The sequence below is a fragment of the Leucopleurus acutus genome, assembly GCF_964270905.1.
Source record: "Leucopleurus acutus genome assembly, chromosome: 15".
NCBI classification, from domain to species: Eukaryota; Metazoa; Chordata; class Mammalia; order Artiodactyla; family Delphinidae; genus Leucopleurus; species Leucopleurus acutus.
In genome coordinates, this window is record NC_139157.1 from 50,084,324 (window position 1) to 50,102,090 (window position 17,767).

The 17,767-nt window shown below is 44.6% G+C and overlaps 1 protein-coding gene across 1 annotated transcript in view; it reads right to left on the reverse strand.

Moving 5' to 3' along the window:
- Positions 1–1,249: 1,249 nt before the first annotated feature.
- Positions 1,250–17,767, reverse strand: part of ARMC2 (armadillo repeat containing 2) — a 100,445-nt gene continuing 83,927 nt past the window's right edge. Inside the window, exons 13-17 of the mRNA XM_082856015.1 lie at positions 10,769–10,891; positions 10,343–10,456; positions 8,241–8,373; positions 7,728–7,888; positions 1,250–1,412 (exon numbers count right to left, since the gene is read on the reverse strand). Coding sequence (XP_082712141.1) covers positions 1,255–1,412; positions 7,728–7,888; positions 8,241–8,373; positions 10,343–10,456; positions 10,769–10,891 — 689 coding nt within the window. The 3' untranslated portion in view covers positions 1,250–1,254. The remainder of the gene's footprint in view (positions 1,413–7,727; positions 7,889–8,240; positions 8,374–10,342; positions 10,457–10,768; positions 10,892–17,767) is intronic.

Consider the following 17,767-nt stretch of genomic DNA (forward strand, 5'->3'; position numbering starts at 1 on the left):
CTGAGCCCCAACCAGGGATGAGCCCCAAACTAGAGGAGCCCTTGGTAAGTCTATTTGTTCCTGGAAATTTAGGTTTTTTCTAATAGATTTTAAGAGCCCATCTAGTCTGGGATGCCTGCCTTCATCCCATTAGTCTTGGTATTTTGTCAGCGTGAGAGATGAGCTTTTTGGTTATTAATGGCTCATCTCTCACCCTACAGAGTAGAGTAGTAAATCTACTTTTATTTCCAAATCGCCTTTGGCTAATATGGGATAACAAGGGTTATCTCAATTTCTTTGGTTTTTATCATTTATTCAAAGGCCAAACTTATCCTACAAAGAATGGCAAACTAATAAACTAACTACCATCATAATTTATTGAGCACCTACTATACATCAGTCACTATACTGGACAATTTGCCCATTTTGTTTTTTTCCCTAAACTACACGATATTAAAATAGATATTAATGCCATTTTACAGTTGAAGCTAAAAAAAAATTAAGTTATTTGCCCAAGGCCCAAGCAGGAGAGAGCTAGGATTCAAATGAGATCTGCCGTACACTTAAGCCTACACTCTTTCTAGTACATTATATCACCTCCCTAGTCACAGAGAGTTATAAGTAGAAGAATTGTCTGGTCTACTCATTTTATTTCAAATGAAAATAAAAAGGTAAAATACTTCCTTTTCCATCTATTTTACTTATTTAGTAAAGAGTAGATGGCCCCAGGCAATCTTCTCTAAACGTTTCTGCTTACCCCTTCTCTTAATATGACAACCAGAAAAATACTGGTACCTAACCAGAAAATTATTATTAGATGCTGTAAGAATTAGTGCAGATGCTTATGTAGTAATGTATTCCTAATAGTGTTGACAACCATTATTTCTATACACAAAACCTAATAGTCTTCATTGCACAGTTGATTTACTGAACTGACAAGCACTTAAATTCTAGAATTGTTAAGTCAGGATTTTAAGACTAGAACTAAATTATTTAATAGAGAATAGAAGAAAAAGTCATTTACTTAGAAATCCCATGCATATATTTTCATCTTACATTTCTCATAGCAGAAAGTACAAAATGTATATTCATTTTTCTGTAATACCTAACAAGAAGAAATGCTTATTTCTTTTAAAATACTAAGACTACTCACTAAAATCAGTACCTGAAAAACTTTCAATATTTGTTAATACTGAAAAAAAGTTCACATATGTTGCCACTTCTTAAGAATGAAGGAGACCTGACTTCCTGTTTCTGTTGTTAATCTGCATCATGTTAGAAAGAAGGAACAGGCAGGGGTTCCAGGAAGGTGTGATGACTCTGAATTCGGTTTAGAAGCTGCTGTGCCACCGGTTTGAATTCTGTTTCCCAATGTAGTTTGTGATAGTTTTTTAGGTCTTGGTCAAAACTCCCATTCAGTGCTAGTTCTTCATCTGTATCAGAAAAATTAACATTACAGCAATTATTTAGAAACATAATCCTACTGAATTAAGTTTAATTTTTGATGGCATGAGTTAAACTCATCCTGGATCACCTCTAATTCCAACAAGGCTTTTTTTTTTATGGGAGTAGTTCTTTAACTCTTTTCTGTTCTTCACAAAAACTTTTAAGTAAGTATAGGTTAGTCTCTTAATTTAAAAAAGATAATAATCTTCTCAAAAAAAAAAAAATCCTAGATTGACTTGAGCTCTTACTTCAATTTATCCCTAACGTTTACATGTAAGTCTGCATCCGAAAGTCAGATCACAATTTCTCAGAATAAACAAAGTATTAATAGTTTATTTCCTCATCTGCACATTAGAAAAGTTAATTACTTCAGTGGTTAACAGATATAAAAGAAGTTAGGAAATCTTTGGGGAAAGTAGCACAGCTGAATTTGACACTGTAAACTTGACTAAAAATCAAATTGCTCATTTCAGAGCAAGCCAGACGTACTTCTTTGAAAAGACAACCCCTCCCCCTGCCACCTTATGCTCTCACCAATAAAAGTGAAAAGTGGGAGACTGAGAATCCTAAGGAGTATCAGAATCCCAAGTGAGTCCATGGATAATGCAGAAAAGCACTTGTAAAAAAAAAAAATGCAATATTACAACCTTGATTTGCTTCTTTTTTTTTTTTTTTTTTTTTTGCGGTACGCGGGCCTCTCACTGTTGTGGCCTCTCCCGTTGCGGAGCACAGGCTCCAGACACGCAGGCTCAGCGGCCATGGCTCACGGGCCTAGGCGCTCCACGGCATGTGGGATCTTCCCGGACCGGGACACAAACCCGTGTCCCCTGCATCGGCAGGCGGACTCTCAACCACTGCGCCACCAGGGAAGCCCTTGATTTGCTTCTTAATCCAAGGGCACTCTGAATTCTGTGAATGTCCTAAGTATAGCCAACCCACGTAGGAAGACAAATGGCTACTGAGGTTTCTGCACCGACCTGCCACTGCATTTTTCTTTGTTTATATTGGACCCCATGTGAAGGACTTCAGGACAATGCACTGGCCTGCCAGTCAGAAGGTTGCTCTGCTACTTCCTAGGTCTGAGGCCTTCTTAAGTGGTAACCACTAAGTCCTAAAGTGACCACAAATATTGCTACTTGCATAATTTGCAAACTTTTTTCATAAGGCCAATTAAAATCCTACCATAAAATGCTTCGTTAGTGTTTACATCACATTTTCTACCCTGAATATTTTCAGTACACAGAGTGTACTCTGGCACTATTGGTGTTAGTGTCACCATCCAGGATAAGATAAGTCTGGAATCCCAGTCTGTACCTTCCCCTCCTCTCCTCCAGCCAAGTGGACAGCTATGCAGCTCTGAGATAAGTTCCGGGCAGACACACACACTTCAGCGAGGCTCTCCATGGAGACCCCTGTAAGCAAACCTGGCTCTCCCCACCCATTTGATAATCAGGGCCTTGAAAGAAAGAGAATACAGATGGTGTTCAATGCCTTCAAAGTCCTTCACGTTGGGCTACTTCCAAACAAAAGGAGTCTGTGAGACTCTGAGTGCTTTTGAATTTCTAGATCTTCTTCCTGCTCACTCTTCTCCAGATTTTCTGAACACTAAACTTTCATTAAAAATGAATTCTCTTGTTTCATGCCCTTCTTACCCAAGCAGCTTAGGGCTGAGGGCAGCCCAGGCACCCCACAGTCCTTTCCTCTGCCCAGGGCTTTTGGTTGGATTTGATGGTTTTAGCCAAGTCACTATTTTAGTGTTTTAGGGTTTTTTAATCTAACGTCAAGACTATGTTACTTTTCTTGAGGCTTAGCACATAATTAGTTAATCTACACTCAGACCCTATTAATTGTAAATTGGGTTAGGCAAGATAACAAAAGTGGCCAAATACCTATAGGTAAGATAAAAGCAGTCTCAAGTTTCAAAGTAAATACAGCAAATGCCTAAAATGTGTCATATTGCACTAGGTATTAAATTTTGGAACTTGTACTGCAAAGAATAGCAGAGGCTAATCCAAGAAAAATTTAGGTCTATGATTTTCAAACTTTTTTTTTACTGTGACCTAAGAAGTCCATATTACATGATGACTATATACGCACACTTAAATATTCATATACAAAAAGCAAATGTTTCACAATAGAATACTTACTTTACTTATTTAACTTATTTATATATTACTACATGTACTATATATTTTTTTAAATAAATTTATTTATTTATTTTTGGCTGCGCTGGGTCTTTGTTGCTGTGTGTGGGCTTTTTCTAGTTGCAGTGAGCGGGGGCTACTCATTGCAGTGGCTTCTCTTGTTGTGAAGCACAGGCTCTAGGCGCACGGACTTCAGCAGTTGTGGCATGTGGGCTCAGTAGTTGTGGCTCGCGGGCTCTAGAGGTAGGTCCAGTAGTTGTGGCGCACGGGCTTAGTTGCCCTCCAGCATGTGGGATCTTCCTGGACCAGGGATCGAACCCATGTCCCCTACATTGGCAGGAGGATTCTCAACCACTGCACCACCAGGGAAGCCCCATGTACTATATTCTGATATTCTGTTTCTTTGCTACTTCATTTTTTAAAGATGCTGGTCACAGTGTGAAAAGTGCTGATTTAGATAACCAATTATTCTTAAACTTTCTTTGTGCACAACATACTTCCAAATACTAGAATTTTAGGTAAGATATTAGAAAGGATTAAAGGACTCAAAACAAGTTTGTCAGTGACCATTATAACACAATCTCTATCTATTACAGTTGAAGGATCCTGCAGCAGCAATAAAAGCTTCCTCTACTCACTGCACCATTTCCTAGCTTGCTGTTCAGCACCAGGTGGCTCTTGAAGGTTCGATTATTGTTGTGACTATTAGAAGGCACAGTCCTTACATGTTCCAGAAGCACCTGATGGCTCTTTGGCATGGCCTTGGTGATGTGATCCTCTAACTTGAACACTGGGTCCCCCTCTACCCCGTCATATAACCTAGGTGCTAAGTTCCACATACCACAGACGAACGTAAAATAACCTAGTGTCGTTTACATTCACAATAACAAATTGCACACACTAATCACCATTTTCAGGCAATCCTGAGAGAAGCTCACAGTAGCCTAGTGTGCCAGGGCACACCACTTAAGAACTTCAAGATAAACACATTGCTAATGAGTTTATAAGAAGCGGCCGCAGTACATCAGGAAGTTTCAGACAACATTCTTTTTAAGCCACTTTTCTAAAAGACTGTCAACATCCCAACCACATTGAGGACCATTACTTTCTTTTTCCAGTTCCCCATCAAGAAAAAGTTGGTTAACTTACTACATTGCTTTATCAATTACCCTACCATTATTTCTAAAAACAGTGCTCACACTTCAGTGTGGGACTTTTGTGATCTAACAGCTCATCCTGTTTTCAAAATGGCCTGTTTTTCAGCTCTTTTTGTAAAACAGTTGAAATTTAAGTATACTCTCACTCATATATCAATTTCACCTGGTGCCACCCAACTGGCCAGACACAGCTACAACCCTGTCAGAAGTAAGGGTCTGATGCCCACACCGTGGAGAGAAGAGCCAGCAAGCAGCCGGTCCTCCACAGTGTGATGACCTGGCTCCCTGATGCACTATGTTGATTTTTGTTCCCCATGCCTCTGTCCCCTTCCACGGCAGGGTAGGGTAAGGGTATATACTATGTAATGGAACAGCAGAAAAACACAGGGGCTAGATGTTTACTTTCTGATGAAGAGCCCTGGCCTTGCTACAGTATGATCTTACACAAGTCACCTAACCCTCCTAGACCTACCTACCTCATCTGTCACCTAGCTGATGACCTTAGAGAGATCTTACAAGGATAGAATGAACGTGCTTTTAAAAGTACACAGCACTATTAAAGATACCACTACTGTCAGTTAATCCACAAGCATCAAGAACCTGCTCTGCACAAGGCAACATCCTTCCCCTAAAGTGTCTCCACCGGAGTGGGGAAAAAGAGATAAAAGTTACAAAACAATAATACAGAACAAGTTACACAGCTCACGATTAATTGCTATATAAGTAGTATAGATTTCCTATGACCATGGGCTTGAAAAGCTCATGGGAAGGGCCTGCAAGGACCGGCAGCATTGGGCCAGGTAGGTAAGGGATACGGCACGAGCAAAGGTACAAGGTTAGGGAAGCACGCGAAGCCCAACCCGGCTATAGGGAAGGTTGGGGGAGGGAAGAGGTAGGAACAGGCCCCTTACAGTCGAGTGTCCGCCCGGTGTGCTGCCCCTTGCCGCGCAGCCGGCCGTGCCCACATCCCTTCAAGGTGCCACACGGCCCCACCATTTTGTTATATATCATTGACTGCCCCAGACTTAGGTGCCAAAGCAAACCACAGACAGCCTGTGGTCGAGGCAGCTGCTGCCTGAGGCACGAAAGCCCGACACCGCAGGAGAGTGACTCACGGAACCAGTCACATCTCCCCAGTGGGACACAGAAAGTCATGCCAACAACAGAGGAGACAGAGTCCCACTCACGGAGCGCGGCAAGAAGAAGACTCAAGGCAGCTGAAGCCACGGCCATGCAGGAGCCTAGAGGGAACAAGGGGGAGGAAGGGCTTTTTCCTACAAGAGCTGACAGAGCACGGCTGGGTCTCAGCAGGGTGGAGCAGATGACGCTCGCTACTGAGGGGGCCACTGGGAGTCTCTGGTTCCACCTGGAACAACCTTCCTGGTCCTGAGTGCCTGTCCAGCAGGCTCTGGGCAATGCGCTTGTTTCCCGGCTTCCTTCTTCCCCGGACATCCTCTCCTTCAACTCCTTCATTAACCAGGGCAGAGGTTCTCAGTGCTGCCTGAAGAGCAGACTCACCTGTGGAACTTTTTAATGACGCAGATAATCAGCCTCCCCCCCAGAGCTCCTGAATCAATTCCGGGGGATGGGGCCAGGACAAGTGTTTTTTTGTTGTTTTTGTTTTTTAATTCCACAGCTGATTCCAATGTTCTGCCACAGTTGAGAACTGAATTAAGGCAAGTTGAGCAGGCTTCTGCTCCTGGCAACCTGAGAAAGCTTCACGTCCACGGAGCAGACTGTGAACCTCAATGATTTAAAGTCACGCTCATTTTTCCTACTCTTATGCAAAATTTTATTTACCTGGAAAAAAGCAAATTTCACATCAACCTAGCACACCCGATTCTTTCAAATAGCTTCAGGTTCCGAGTTCCTGTTTAATAACGTGTTGTTACGACACAGCGTTTATGAAGCACTTTCACAACCGTGATTTGAGGCCTTGCTGTCTGTCAGGCTCTGTATCAGGTTCTTTGTACAGGTCTGCTCATTTATTAGCCTTACAGGTCTGCAAAGTGGACATCAATCATCCCCATCTTAGACATGAGAAAATATAAGCTCAGAGAGGTTAAGCCCAAGGTTAAAAGCTTGATAAAGCGAGGCCTTAACTCAGAATTGTCTGACTACAGCCTTCTGGTCTGCCTGGAGTGTTCTTAGGATGCTTGTTTGATTTTCACGACTCTCTGCAACAGGGCAGGGATATCACGTCCCCATTTTACAGACGAAAAGACAGGTTCTGAGAGATTCTCCTGTCGAGTCACCCCACCCCCACCCCCCGAGAGAGGCTGGATTTGAATCCACAGCCTCTGAGTCAAACCGAGTCTTTCCACACGGCCTTGCTGATCCAGCACAGTGCCTAGGCAATGGTAGGGACACCTCCGTTTTGGAAAAGAGATTATTTAAACACTCAAACTCATTTACTGACCCAAACCACTGCTGTTAGACCTAACCCAGGATGAAAAAATTATCCTAAAAATAGACATTTTTCAAGGTAAGACACTCTCATCTTTCCTTTGGTTTGCATCAGTGATTTCCCACCGTTCAATGTAGGGCCCCACTGTAATGTCACATAGTTTCACAGACCCTCCCTCACATAATTAACATAGATGCTAATGAACACGTACGGGTTCATGAAAAGCGTGACTTAATTCAGAGTAGCTTTCAGCTGTATTTCTCAATTACGACAATGTCTATATACTTTTTAAACAACAGCAATACATTTATGCCTAGATCTCCTATTTATGCAGTTTACAGAAAATGCAAACAAGGGGGAAAAGCCACAGAAGAAATCATGACATCAGGCAATGAGTTAAAAGTCCTTGCATCCCACTGTAAATGACATTCAGCCTCTTCCAGAGAGCTCCAAATTATAATCATCTTTAACATGCTCTTGTTATTTATAGAAACAAAGCCACCCAAATGCCTACCAATCTTTACCCATACAGGTCACAGAAAACAATTTTTTCTCATTTTGATAAAGCTCACAGACTCACAGTCAGGGTCTTACCTAAAAACGATGAGAGCAGGACTAAGAGTGTGTTGGCGGCCTCATCTCCAAAGCATGACGAAGCACTGGTGATATTTTCACTGAAGTTCCATAAAGTTTTGCACACCAAGCAGGCCAGCTGCCAATCAGTGGGACCAAAATCCCTTAAACAATCCACTAACCTGAGTTAATAAAAGTCAAATTGAGAAGTTATTAGGACAGGATCTCTTTAATTTTTATATTTTTAACATGATGCTTAACTTTCCGTGATATTTCATATGCATTATATATAATTCAGTGTTATTAAAATTAATTTCATATCTACAAATTTAAGCAGCTCTAAAGTAGCAATAACCTACTTCTGAATTATTTTAAACATCCAATGGAACCTAAATCCCCTCTTCAGCCCTAGCTTGGCACTTCCAAATGTTGAAATACCTCTGCCTGGGAGAAATGAGGAGAGGGACCCAAGCTCCCCGGAATACTACGTCCTCTGAATCCTGACAGAGTCAGGACTCCATGCCTTGAACTTACTTTTTAATGCCACCTCCTTCTTTTAGGATGACACGCTTGTCTTTATCCACGGTGAGATTTAGAAGAACACCACAGGCAGAAAAGCAAATATCCTGACGCTTAGCATCCAGCAGAGCAATCATGAACTTGTGAACTGGGAGGGCAGAGAACGAATGCAGGCCAGTAAAGCTCAGGGGCCCCAGCTGTATTTCATTTCTCAAATGGCAAAGGGGAAATGGGGAGCAGCTTGCAAAACTGGAAACCCTGCTCGGGGACTCGGTCCACTCTTCCTAAGTGGACTTCACCCACTGCTCAGAAGCACCTTCCCCAACATCCACCACTTCAGAACCTGCTCCCCGCCCCCCAGGCCCCCTGTCCCCTGATATTGCTGTATCTGCCGCAGGCGTCAGCTCCCCCTCCCAGGCAGTGGTAGAGCCCCCGCCCATGGAGAGGAGGGAACCACGGGCCTTCCAATCACACAGGTGCCATTCATTTCATCTCTACACAGGTGCCATTCATTTCATCTCTAACTTCTGGTTGTTCTCCAGGGCCCTTATGAACCTCCAGCAGCAACTTTCTTTAAATACACAGCCCTGGGAGAGGGGAGCACAGGCTCCAGTGGAGATCTTCCTGGAAGTCTTCCAGGGCCACAGTTTGTAAGAGAAGACTCACGCAGACCGCAGGAAACAAGCCTGTAGTGAGGCCGGACTTCCAGGGTAGGGGATGTCTCATATCAGGACAGGCTCCCAGCCTTCCCTTACTCCTAGAAATGGAACTGTTTGTCTCGTCTTCTCATCCCCCAGCAGGGGCTGGGCAAAGGGTTGGGGGAGAATGAGTAAGGTGTGTGCTCTGTTCTACTGCTCACCTGAGAGGTGGCCACCCTGTGCTGACCTTGGCCTACTGATGTGTCACACAGTGAGCTTGGCAAAGGCTGCATCACATGTAAGTGTGTTTTTAAGAGTCTAAAGAATATACACTAGGGCTTCCCTGGTGGCGCAGTGGTTGAGAGTCCGCCTGCCGATGCAGGGGACGCGGGTTCGTGCCCCGGTCCGGGAAGATCCCACATGCCGCGGAGCGGCTGGGCCCGTGAGCCATGGCCGCTGAGCCTGCGCGTCCGGAGCCTGTGCTCCGCAACGGGAGAGGCCACACAGTGAGAGGCCCGTGTACCGCAAAAAAAAAAAAAAAAAAAAGAAGAATATACACTAAAATGTTAACAGTTATCTCTGGGGTAGTGTTTTCTTTAATCTGTATTATCCAAAGTTTCTATCACGAACATAAATAATTAGGTATTTTTTACCGTTTTTACATGAAATACTTAAGACATACAAACAGTATGTTTAGTATATACTCTTGTGTACCTGCTACCCAGTTTAAGAAATAAAACATTACAGATTCAATTTTATATTTGGGGGCAACCATTCAAATGTAACTTTGTCTTAAATGTGGAGTTTATCATTTCCAACTACATTTATACCCTATTCCATTACCATGTGAGTATTCCATAAATAATATCCAAGGTTGTTTTGCAGGTTTTAAAACTATATTAATGGCATTATTTCATATATGTCCTCCGATTACTAGCCTTTTTTGCTCCTATATTACACGTTTGAGGTTGACGCATGGTGATACATGAACTTCTAGCTCATTTATTTTCATTGCTGTAGAAGCTTGGTTGCATGAATATACTGTAATGTATTTATCCTCTTACCTGTTGATGGACATTTAGGTTATTTCCAGTTTTCACTATTACAAGCAGTACTATAATAGACATTCCAGTACATGATGGAGAATGTCTTTTGCGTCCATTCCCATGGACAGAAATGATGTGTACAGATTACTTGTTTCTCTTAAACACGCGCACACGCACACACACACAGGCACACATGCGCCATCTCAAAACTCAGAAGACCACTTGTGAAGGAGAGGGAAACGCTAAGAACACAGCCTAGGTCCGTCTTGGCATCCTGAGCTGAGAGCCTTACGGATGGACGGAACAGAATGTGAGGCATCACTTGTCCCAAAGCAGAAACAAGTGTCACGTTGTCATGACCCAAGCTGCAAAACCGCTCAGCTGTTTATTGGCAAGACATGCCTGTCTATGAATGTGAGTGTCATTAACTCACCATTTTTCTGCACAATGAAATCACAGATGTCATGGTCCTGGGAGAGATTTCCAAAAACGCGCACAGCCTCCAGGATTCCATCCATGTTGTGACTCACAAGGAGCTTTAAGAGCACTGGGTTTTGTGACCAGAGAAATAAAATTAGTGAACTTAAGTTTCAATTTAAAGACTATTAGAAACCAATATCATGCTAAATACTGATAATTTTAAAATTAAAAATGATAATAAAATTCCAACTATAGGGGACTTTAGCCAGAACTAAGAAACTAATGTGTCCCCATATTCAACTTTCTTAGAATTAAATCAGGCTCTTAGATAGTAGCACCAGAAACCAGAAAATATAAATGCCTCCAGTTCTGTGTTTAGTTAGTAAAGTCAAAACCTTAAATGAACATGCATCTACCCAAACCCAACTCTGAACCTTACATTCAGCAATATATAGCTTTTTGTCTTGAATTATGGAATTCTTCACTTGGTAGTAAGATAAGTTGTTGATCGCTGCCGTAGTGTTGATCACCAGCTCCTCACAATCATCAATGGACTTAGATTCTGAAATAAAGTGAGGACAAGGGTGTCAAAGACTCACTGCAGGGCAGAAACCACAACATCCTCACTGCAACCCCAGCAGTGGCAGGGACAAGCCGTTGTCCCAGGCAAGGGCTGTGTGAGGGCAGTGTTTGCCCTCGCTGTTTGCTGCTTTATTTCCCATGACTCTTCCTGCAGGGAAATGCGCCAAAGGCAGGGGACCACTCTGGGCCAGGGTTTGGAACACTCTAAGCTCAGTCCCTCCAGCCAAGGGTCTGGAAAAGTCGGGCTGATCTAGTTCCTGTGTACAAAGGTGCCAACACCACTGAGCAGAGCTTGTTTGCCCTGACCCAGAGGTCCCCCGGGCCCCCCACCCTGGAAGTCTGTTCCCCAGACCTGCCCCCCTCCCAAAAGAATGGCCCTCAGGTCATAATCCATCTATAACTCCTATCAACGCTGCCTTCGAAACACGCAGTCTGATCGCCTCTCAACTCCTCTGCTACCACCTAGTCCATCTTTCACCTCCTCACTGGCTTCTCTTCTTCTGCCTTTGCCTCTCTGAGCCTGTCCTCAACATGGTGGTCCTTTAAAATTCACTCAGATAACACCACTCATCTCATCCAGCCCACAGGCCTGACCCAGCTGCCCCAGTCCTTACCTCCCTGGCCTCATTTGCTGCTCCAGCCCCCAGCTCCCCCCATCCCCATGCCAACCTCACCAGTCTTCTTGCTCTTTTTGAGCATGTCAGCCTGATCCTGCCCAAGAACCTCTGCACTGACAGTCCCCCTGTCTGGCATATTCCTTCCTCCAGTTATCCAGGCTCACTCCTCATGTCCTTTGGGCTGTTGCTTAGCTGTCACCTTATTGGACATACTTTCCTCAGCCACCCTATATAAAATAGCACTGTTACTCACTTTCCCCTCCCCCTCTTCTCTGTAACACATGTGACCACCTGACTTGTTATGTGTTTAATGTCTGTCTTCCAGCTCTAAGGTGTAAGCTCCACAAGACTAGGGACTTCTTTTATTCATCACTGCATTCCCAGCATCTAGAACAGCGTCTGCACAGAGCGGTGCTCAATAGATAACTAATAAGAACCTACTGTACAGCACAGGGAACTCTACTCAATACTCCGTAATGACCTACATGGGAAAGGAATCTAAAAAAGAGTGGATGTGTGCATATATATAAACACAATATTGTAAATTAACTATACTCCAATAAAAATTTTAAAAAAGAAAAGAAATCATTCCCTCTGGAATTCCCCCCGGAAATATCGACTAACAGAAAACTGTAGCATTTCAGTGTCTTGGGGTGCATCAGAATAAAGCCTAGATGATAAATTTCTGAAGCAAAATAATAATAATAATAAACTTCATTGTTGTAAAAAAAAATAAATAAGTGGTTGCTGAATGCAAGAATGAATGAATGAATGAACCTTTAGCTTAGCACATAAGACCCTTAGTTATTTTGTCCCTGCCTTCCACTCAGCCTCCAGACTCATCTCCTGGTGACTGAGACCACAGTGCAGAGAAGGGCAGATGCAGGGATGCCAGTCCGGAACCTCCTGTGGTGTTCCAGATGGCAAATAAAGCTGAGGCTGGGGTGACGGTGGAGATGGAACAGGGAAGCCAGGCTGGAAAACTATTTAGGGAGGAAAACGGACAGTGTGCAGTGAAGACTAGATTGGGGGATGAGGGAGAGGAATCACTCAGGATGAGCTCTAGGTTTCTGGATTACATAATTGGATGGACAGCAATCCCATACTCTGAATTAATGGGAAGAAAGGCCAGGTGGAGGAAAGGTCATGAGTTAGACATCTTGAGGTGCTTCTCAAGTACCCACAGTTGATGAGATTAGGTAAGGCAGTTGGACGTACGGGTCTGGGAGTCAGAGGAAAACGCCAGGAGTCTGGTTATACTAAACTAGCTATAGCAGCCTCTGCCTCTCACCTCTGACCCTGCACACGCCCCCTCCACTCCCCCCCCCCCCCCCCCCCCCCCCCCCCGCCCTGCCCCGTGCCTGGAGTACATTCACTCCCCTCTCCACCCAGGCATCAGTCACCGCCTGACTGGGAAGCCCTTCCCCAGCCTGGGAGGGAATAACCTCAGTGCCCACGCATGTCTTGGGCCCTGATTTGCCCACTGGGTTTTACTGGTTAAGAAGTACCTTGTATCTCTTTTTTTAAAAAATTCAAGTATAGTTGATAAATAATATTACCTCAGGTATAGAACACAGTGATTCAATATTTTTACAAATTATACTCCATTTAAAGTTATTATAAAATATTGGCTATATTCCCTGCGCTGTACGATATATCCTCGTTGCTTATCTATTTTATACACAGTAGCTTGTACCTCAATCCCCTACCCCATCTTGCCCCTCCCCCTTGCCTCTGCCTACTGGTAACAACTAGTTCTCTATCTCTATGAGTCTATTTCTGTTTTGTTGTCTTCATTTGTTTGTTTTCTTTTTTTGGATTCCACATATAAGTGAAATCATTACAGTATGTCTTTCTCTGTCTGACTTACTTCACTTAGTGTAACACCCTCTAGGTCCCTCCGTGTTGCTGCGAATGGCAAAATTTCATTCTTTTTTATGAGTAAGGAAGTGCCTTTTATCTCTTGTATGAAACCGAAGTTCCTCCGGGATAAGAGGGAGGCTGTGAGCTGAGCAGGAGGACTCTGCTAGCTCTTACATTCTCTGATTTAATTCTCCCTCCTTTCGGCCTTCTTTTCATTAAAGAGAATGACCTTTTTACAGTTTACTCTATTCAAAGGGAAATTCAGGCATTTGTTACGCTACAGAAAACGCGTACTGGCCCTTCAGCCAGTGGTTCCTCCACCCACAGCAGCCAGCATGGGTCCAGTACCTGGCAGACACTCAATGAATACCTGGAGAAAGAAAGAATAAATGAGGCCCTAATTGCCTGGTTTGTTAGTTTAAATACATGGGAAGGGAATAAAGAACAGAATTATCTTGGACTTCAGTATGGATTCTACAGCAAGGAAATATCCTAGTGGCCTCAGGTTTCTAGGAGATCTGTAAAAAGATCCCAGGTGTTTTTGAGGGAGGCAAGGTAAAAGTAGGGACATAGGACCCCCAAAAGTATCCTCGCTTGCTTCGCTGGGACTCTGGAGCTGGAATCCTGATCTTCTACCTGCTGGCTGTGTGACCTTGTTCAAGTCATTTAAACTCTTGGGCCTCAGTTTCCTTGTCTGCAAAGTGGGATAATAACTGCACGTACATTACAGATTTGTTACAAAGTTTAAATGCGTTAATACTTGTGAAGGGCTTATAAAAGTGCGTGGCACACTGTGGGTGCTAAATAAACATCTGTTCATGAACAGGAGGGCTGTCCAGAATGATGGCTCATGGGGAATGGCTTGAGTGAATGTCTGAAACTTAGCAAAGAGGAATTCTCATCCCTGGTTCCCTCCATCCCTGGACTGATGACAAAAGATCTTGGGCAGTGTCTAGGGATCTGTTTTTTTCTCTTGCCTTGGTAGGAGAATTTATTAGTTTGCCCAGAAAAAGGAATGTAGCTCTTATGTGTCACCACCCCCCTGTAGGACCTCATGTTTGGGAGCAGGGATAACGTCTGGCATCTGGGGCAAGAGGAGAGACATTCACAGCTACTAGGCATCTATCATGAACAGCACCAAGCACTTTCCATGCATTTAACCCCACAGAAGTGATTTATTAATAACGCTTTAAATGCACTTACATTTAAACCCACAATAATTAATACTCTAAAGGTGCACCTGCCTCAGTCAGCTCAGGCTGCCATAACAGAATGCCGTAAACTGAGTGGCTCAAACAACAGGAAATTATTTAACAGCTCTGGAGGTGAAAAGTCCAAGATCAGGGAGCCAGTATGGCTGGGTTCTGGTGAGGGCTCTTGCTGGCTTGCAGATGGCTGCGTTCTCTCTGTGCCCTCATCTAAACCTAATTATCTCCAAATACCATCACCCTGGGGGTTAGCGCTTCAACACATGAATTTGAGGGACACAGTTTAGTCCACAGCAGCTTCCTAATAGCCCATTTTCTCCTCCCAGATGAGAACATTGAGGCTTAGAGAAAAATACCTTGCCTGATTTCATAGAGCACACATGTGAATCCAGGTCTGCCCGACTCATCCATCCTGCTCTTTCCACAGCATCTTGCTGAGTGCCTATCAGAGCCAGTTGGGGCAATAATTTGCCTCCAAAGAGCATGAGGCACCCACCCAGCCCTCTGTAGCGGACTCGTGAATGTAAGAGAATCTGGAATTTGGAGATTCCACTCAGGCAGCAAATCGCTGCATCTGGGCGCTTGCTGAGAAGGCTGGTCCTTACTAGAAATATTTTTTATTTTAAAACAGCCTCTGCAATGAGACTGGCTTCTGGAGGGGAGTCCTGGGGTACAAGCAACTCCTCTGTGAGGGGAGTAGGGCTGGGGAGAGGTGGAGGACAAGGTCCCAAGGGATGCCTTTCCCACGTGCCTGGGGGGAGGGTGCAGTGCAGCAAAGGTGTCAGGCTGGGAGGAGTGAGGACTAAGTGAGCACTGGGGACTATCAGGGCAACAGCTGCCTTGCCCTCAGGCAAGTGAGCAGGTCAGAGTCAAGCCGGCCCTGGCCTGCTTTCCAAAGCCACTACCAGGCTGGCTAAGGGAGGCAGGCGCTCTGAAGACCAGCTCCCTCTCCCAGGATCTGATCGCCCTTCTGCACTGATGCAGAGACTCCAGGTAGGAACCAGCAGAGACCAGTTTCGGGGGGCCTCGTAGGGCTCAGGACATTCGTCCCTGCAGCTGAGCTGCCAAGGGGAGGGTGCAGGCGTATGATCCTCTGTCAAGGTCACTTCACCCCACTACAGCTTTCCGTGGGAGGTCAAATCGTTCAGGAGATAAAACAGACAAGGGATCCCACTGCCTGCCCAAACAACTGCCCAGCATGGCAGGCTAGAGAGAACGGTTTCTTCACTTGGGCTTAACCTCAGACGGCACTGAGCTCTAACATGCAGAGACTGAAGCATTCTCAAGTGAGACCTTCCACCACCCACATCAGGACCAGCCGGGGAGCTTTAAAAAATGCAGACTCCTGGGTTCCACACCTCACTTGATCAGTCACAACTTCTGAGGGTAGGGTGAAGAATCTGTGTCTTTCATAAGCTCCCCGCATGATTCTACGCACAAAGAAGTTTGCGAAGTACCAGATTTGAGTTTCACTGATCGCTTTAGAGCAAAAGAAAGAAAGTAGGCTATTCCCGAGTGACAGTAACCTCAAGAGGGTGCACTGGAGAGACCTCACATGGGAATCCCCCAGTGACCAAGACAGAGCACCTACCCTCCCAGAGGACTTGGTGATGGAGGAACGGAAGGGACAGGCCCTAGCCTCCTAAGGACTCTAGCCAGGCCCCCCCTGGTTAACCCTTTCAGCTCTGGCCAAATCTGCTTCTCAGCCTTTCTTCTGCCTCCAAAGCATCAGTTTCCTAGAAGTCAAACACAAATTATCCATTGTACCTTTAGTTCATAGGAAGAAATGTAATTTCTAAGCTCAGAAAATACATATAAGACCAGGAATTTTCTCACTTCACATGTGAATATTAATAATTGCAGGAAAATGAATCATCCAGAGCTTTATTTCTTGACTATCCACAGTGATGTGTCCAGGTGTCTAAGGGCAGGTCCTCAGGCTCTCCCCAGGTAGCTACAGTCAGGTGAAGCGATCTGGCCTGCCAGCAGATGAGAACTCACTGGGTGGGTTTCAGACACCTGCCAGCGCCTCACTAGCCAGAGAGGCTAAAGGTGATTCTCTGAGCAGTGGGTTTCAACATTTAAGGGGCAGAAGAATCAACTGGGAGCAGGGGAGTAGTTGAAATGCATATTTCAAGACCCTAAAACCATCCCTCAGGTAAAGCCTTTTTCTGGGTAAGACCAGAAACTAGAAAGGGTATTTTAATGAGCCCCATAGCTGACTCTGAGGCAGCTGGATCCCTGACTTCTGGGTGGAGAAGAATTGATCCTCCAGATGCAGAAGGATCATCAGAAGACAGGGAGATAGTGTGGTCCAAGTGCTGAAAGTTTTGAGGTTGTTAGAGAAACTGAATTTCTGGAACAGCTCGATGCAGGTTTGCACAGACGGTTTAACGTGCCGTCAGCAGCTTGGAAGACAGTCCCACACTAAATGTGTAGGTTTTTGAGTTATCATGTGGAAGTGATTAAGTCACAAGGAAAGACCTCAGTCAGAATTTAATAATCCTTCCTTAAGACCAGCAACATGTAGGGACTTCCCTGGTGGTCCAGTAGCTAAGACTCGGAGCTCCCAATGCAGGGGGCCCGGGCTCGATCCCTAGTCAGGGAACTAAGATCCCAAGTGCAGCAACAAAGATCCTGCGTGCCTCGACTAAGACCCCGCAGAGCCAAATAAATAAATAAACATTAAAAAAAAAACCAACAAAAAAGGATCAGCAACATGCAGAGTAACCCTGTCACTTACTAACTTTGTGACCTCTAAAAGTCACTTTATCTCACTAAGCCTGTTTCCTCCTCTGTGAAATGGCTAAAATAACAACAACCTACTGTCGCACAGCTGCTGTGAGGTTAACAGATGTGAACATGCTTCTTAAACTGCGCGGCTATGATAGTGGTCATTTTGTAATGTACAGAAATATCAAATCACCATGTTGTATACCTGGAACTAACATAATGTTTTCGGTCAATTATACCCCAGTTAAAAAATAAATAAAATAGGGCTTCCTTGGTGGCGTAGCGGTTGGGAGTCTGCCTGCCAACGCTGGGGACACGGGTTCGAGCCCTGGCCCGGGAGGGTCCCACATGCCGCAGAGCAGCTAGGCCCGTGCGCCACAACTGCTGAGCCTGAGCTCTGGGGCCCACGTGCCACGGCTGCTGGGGCCTGCACAC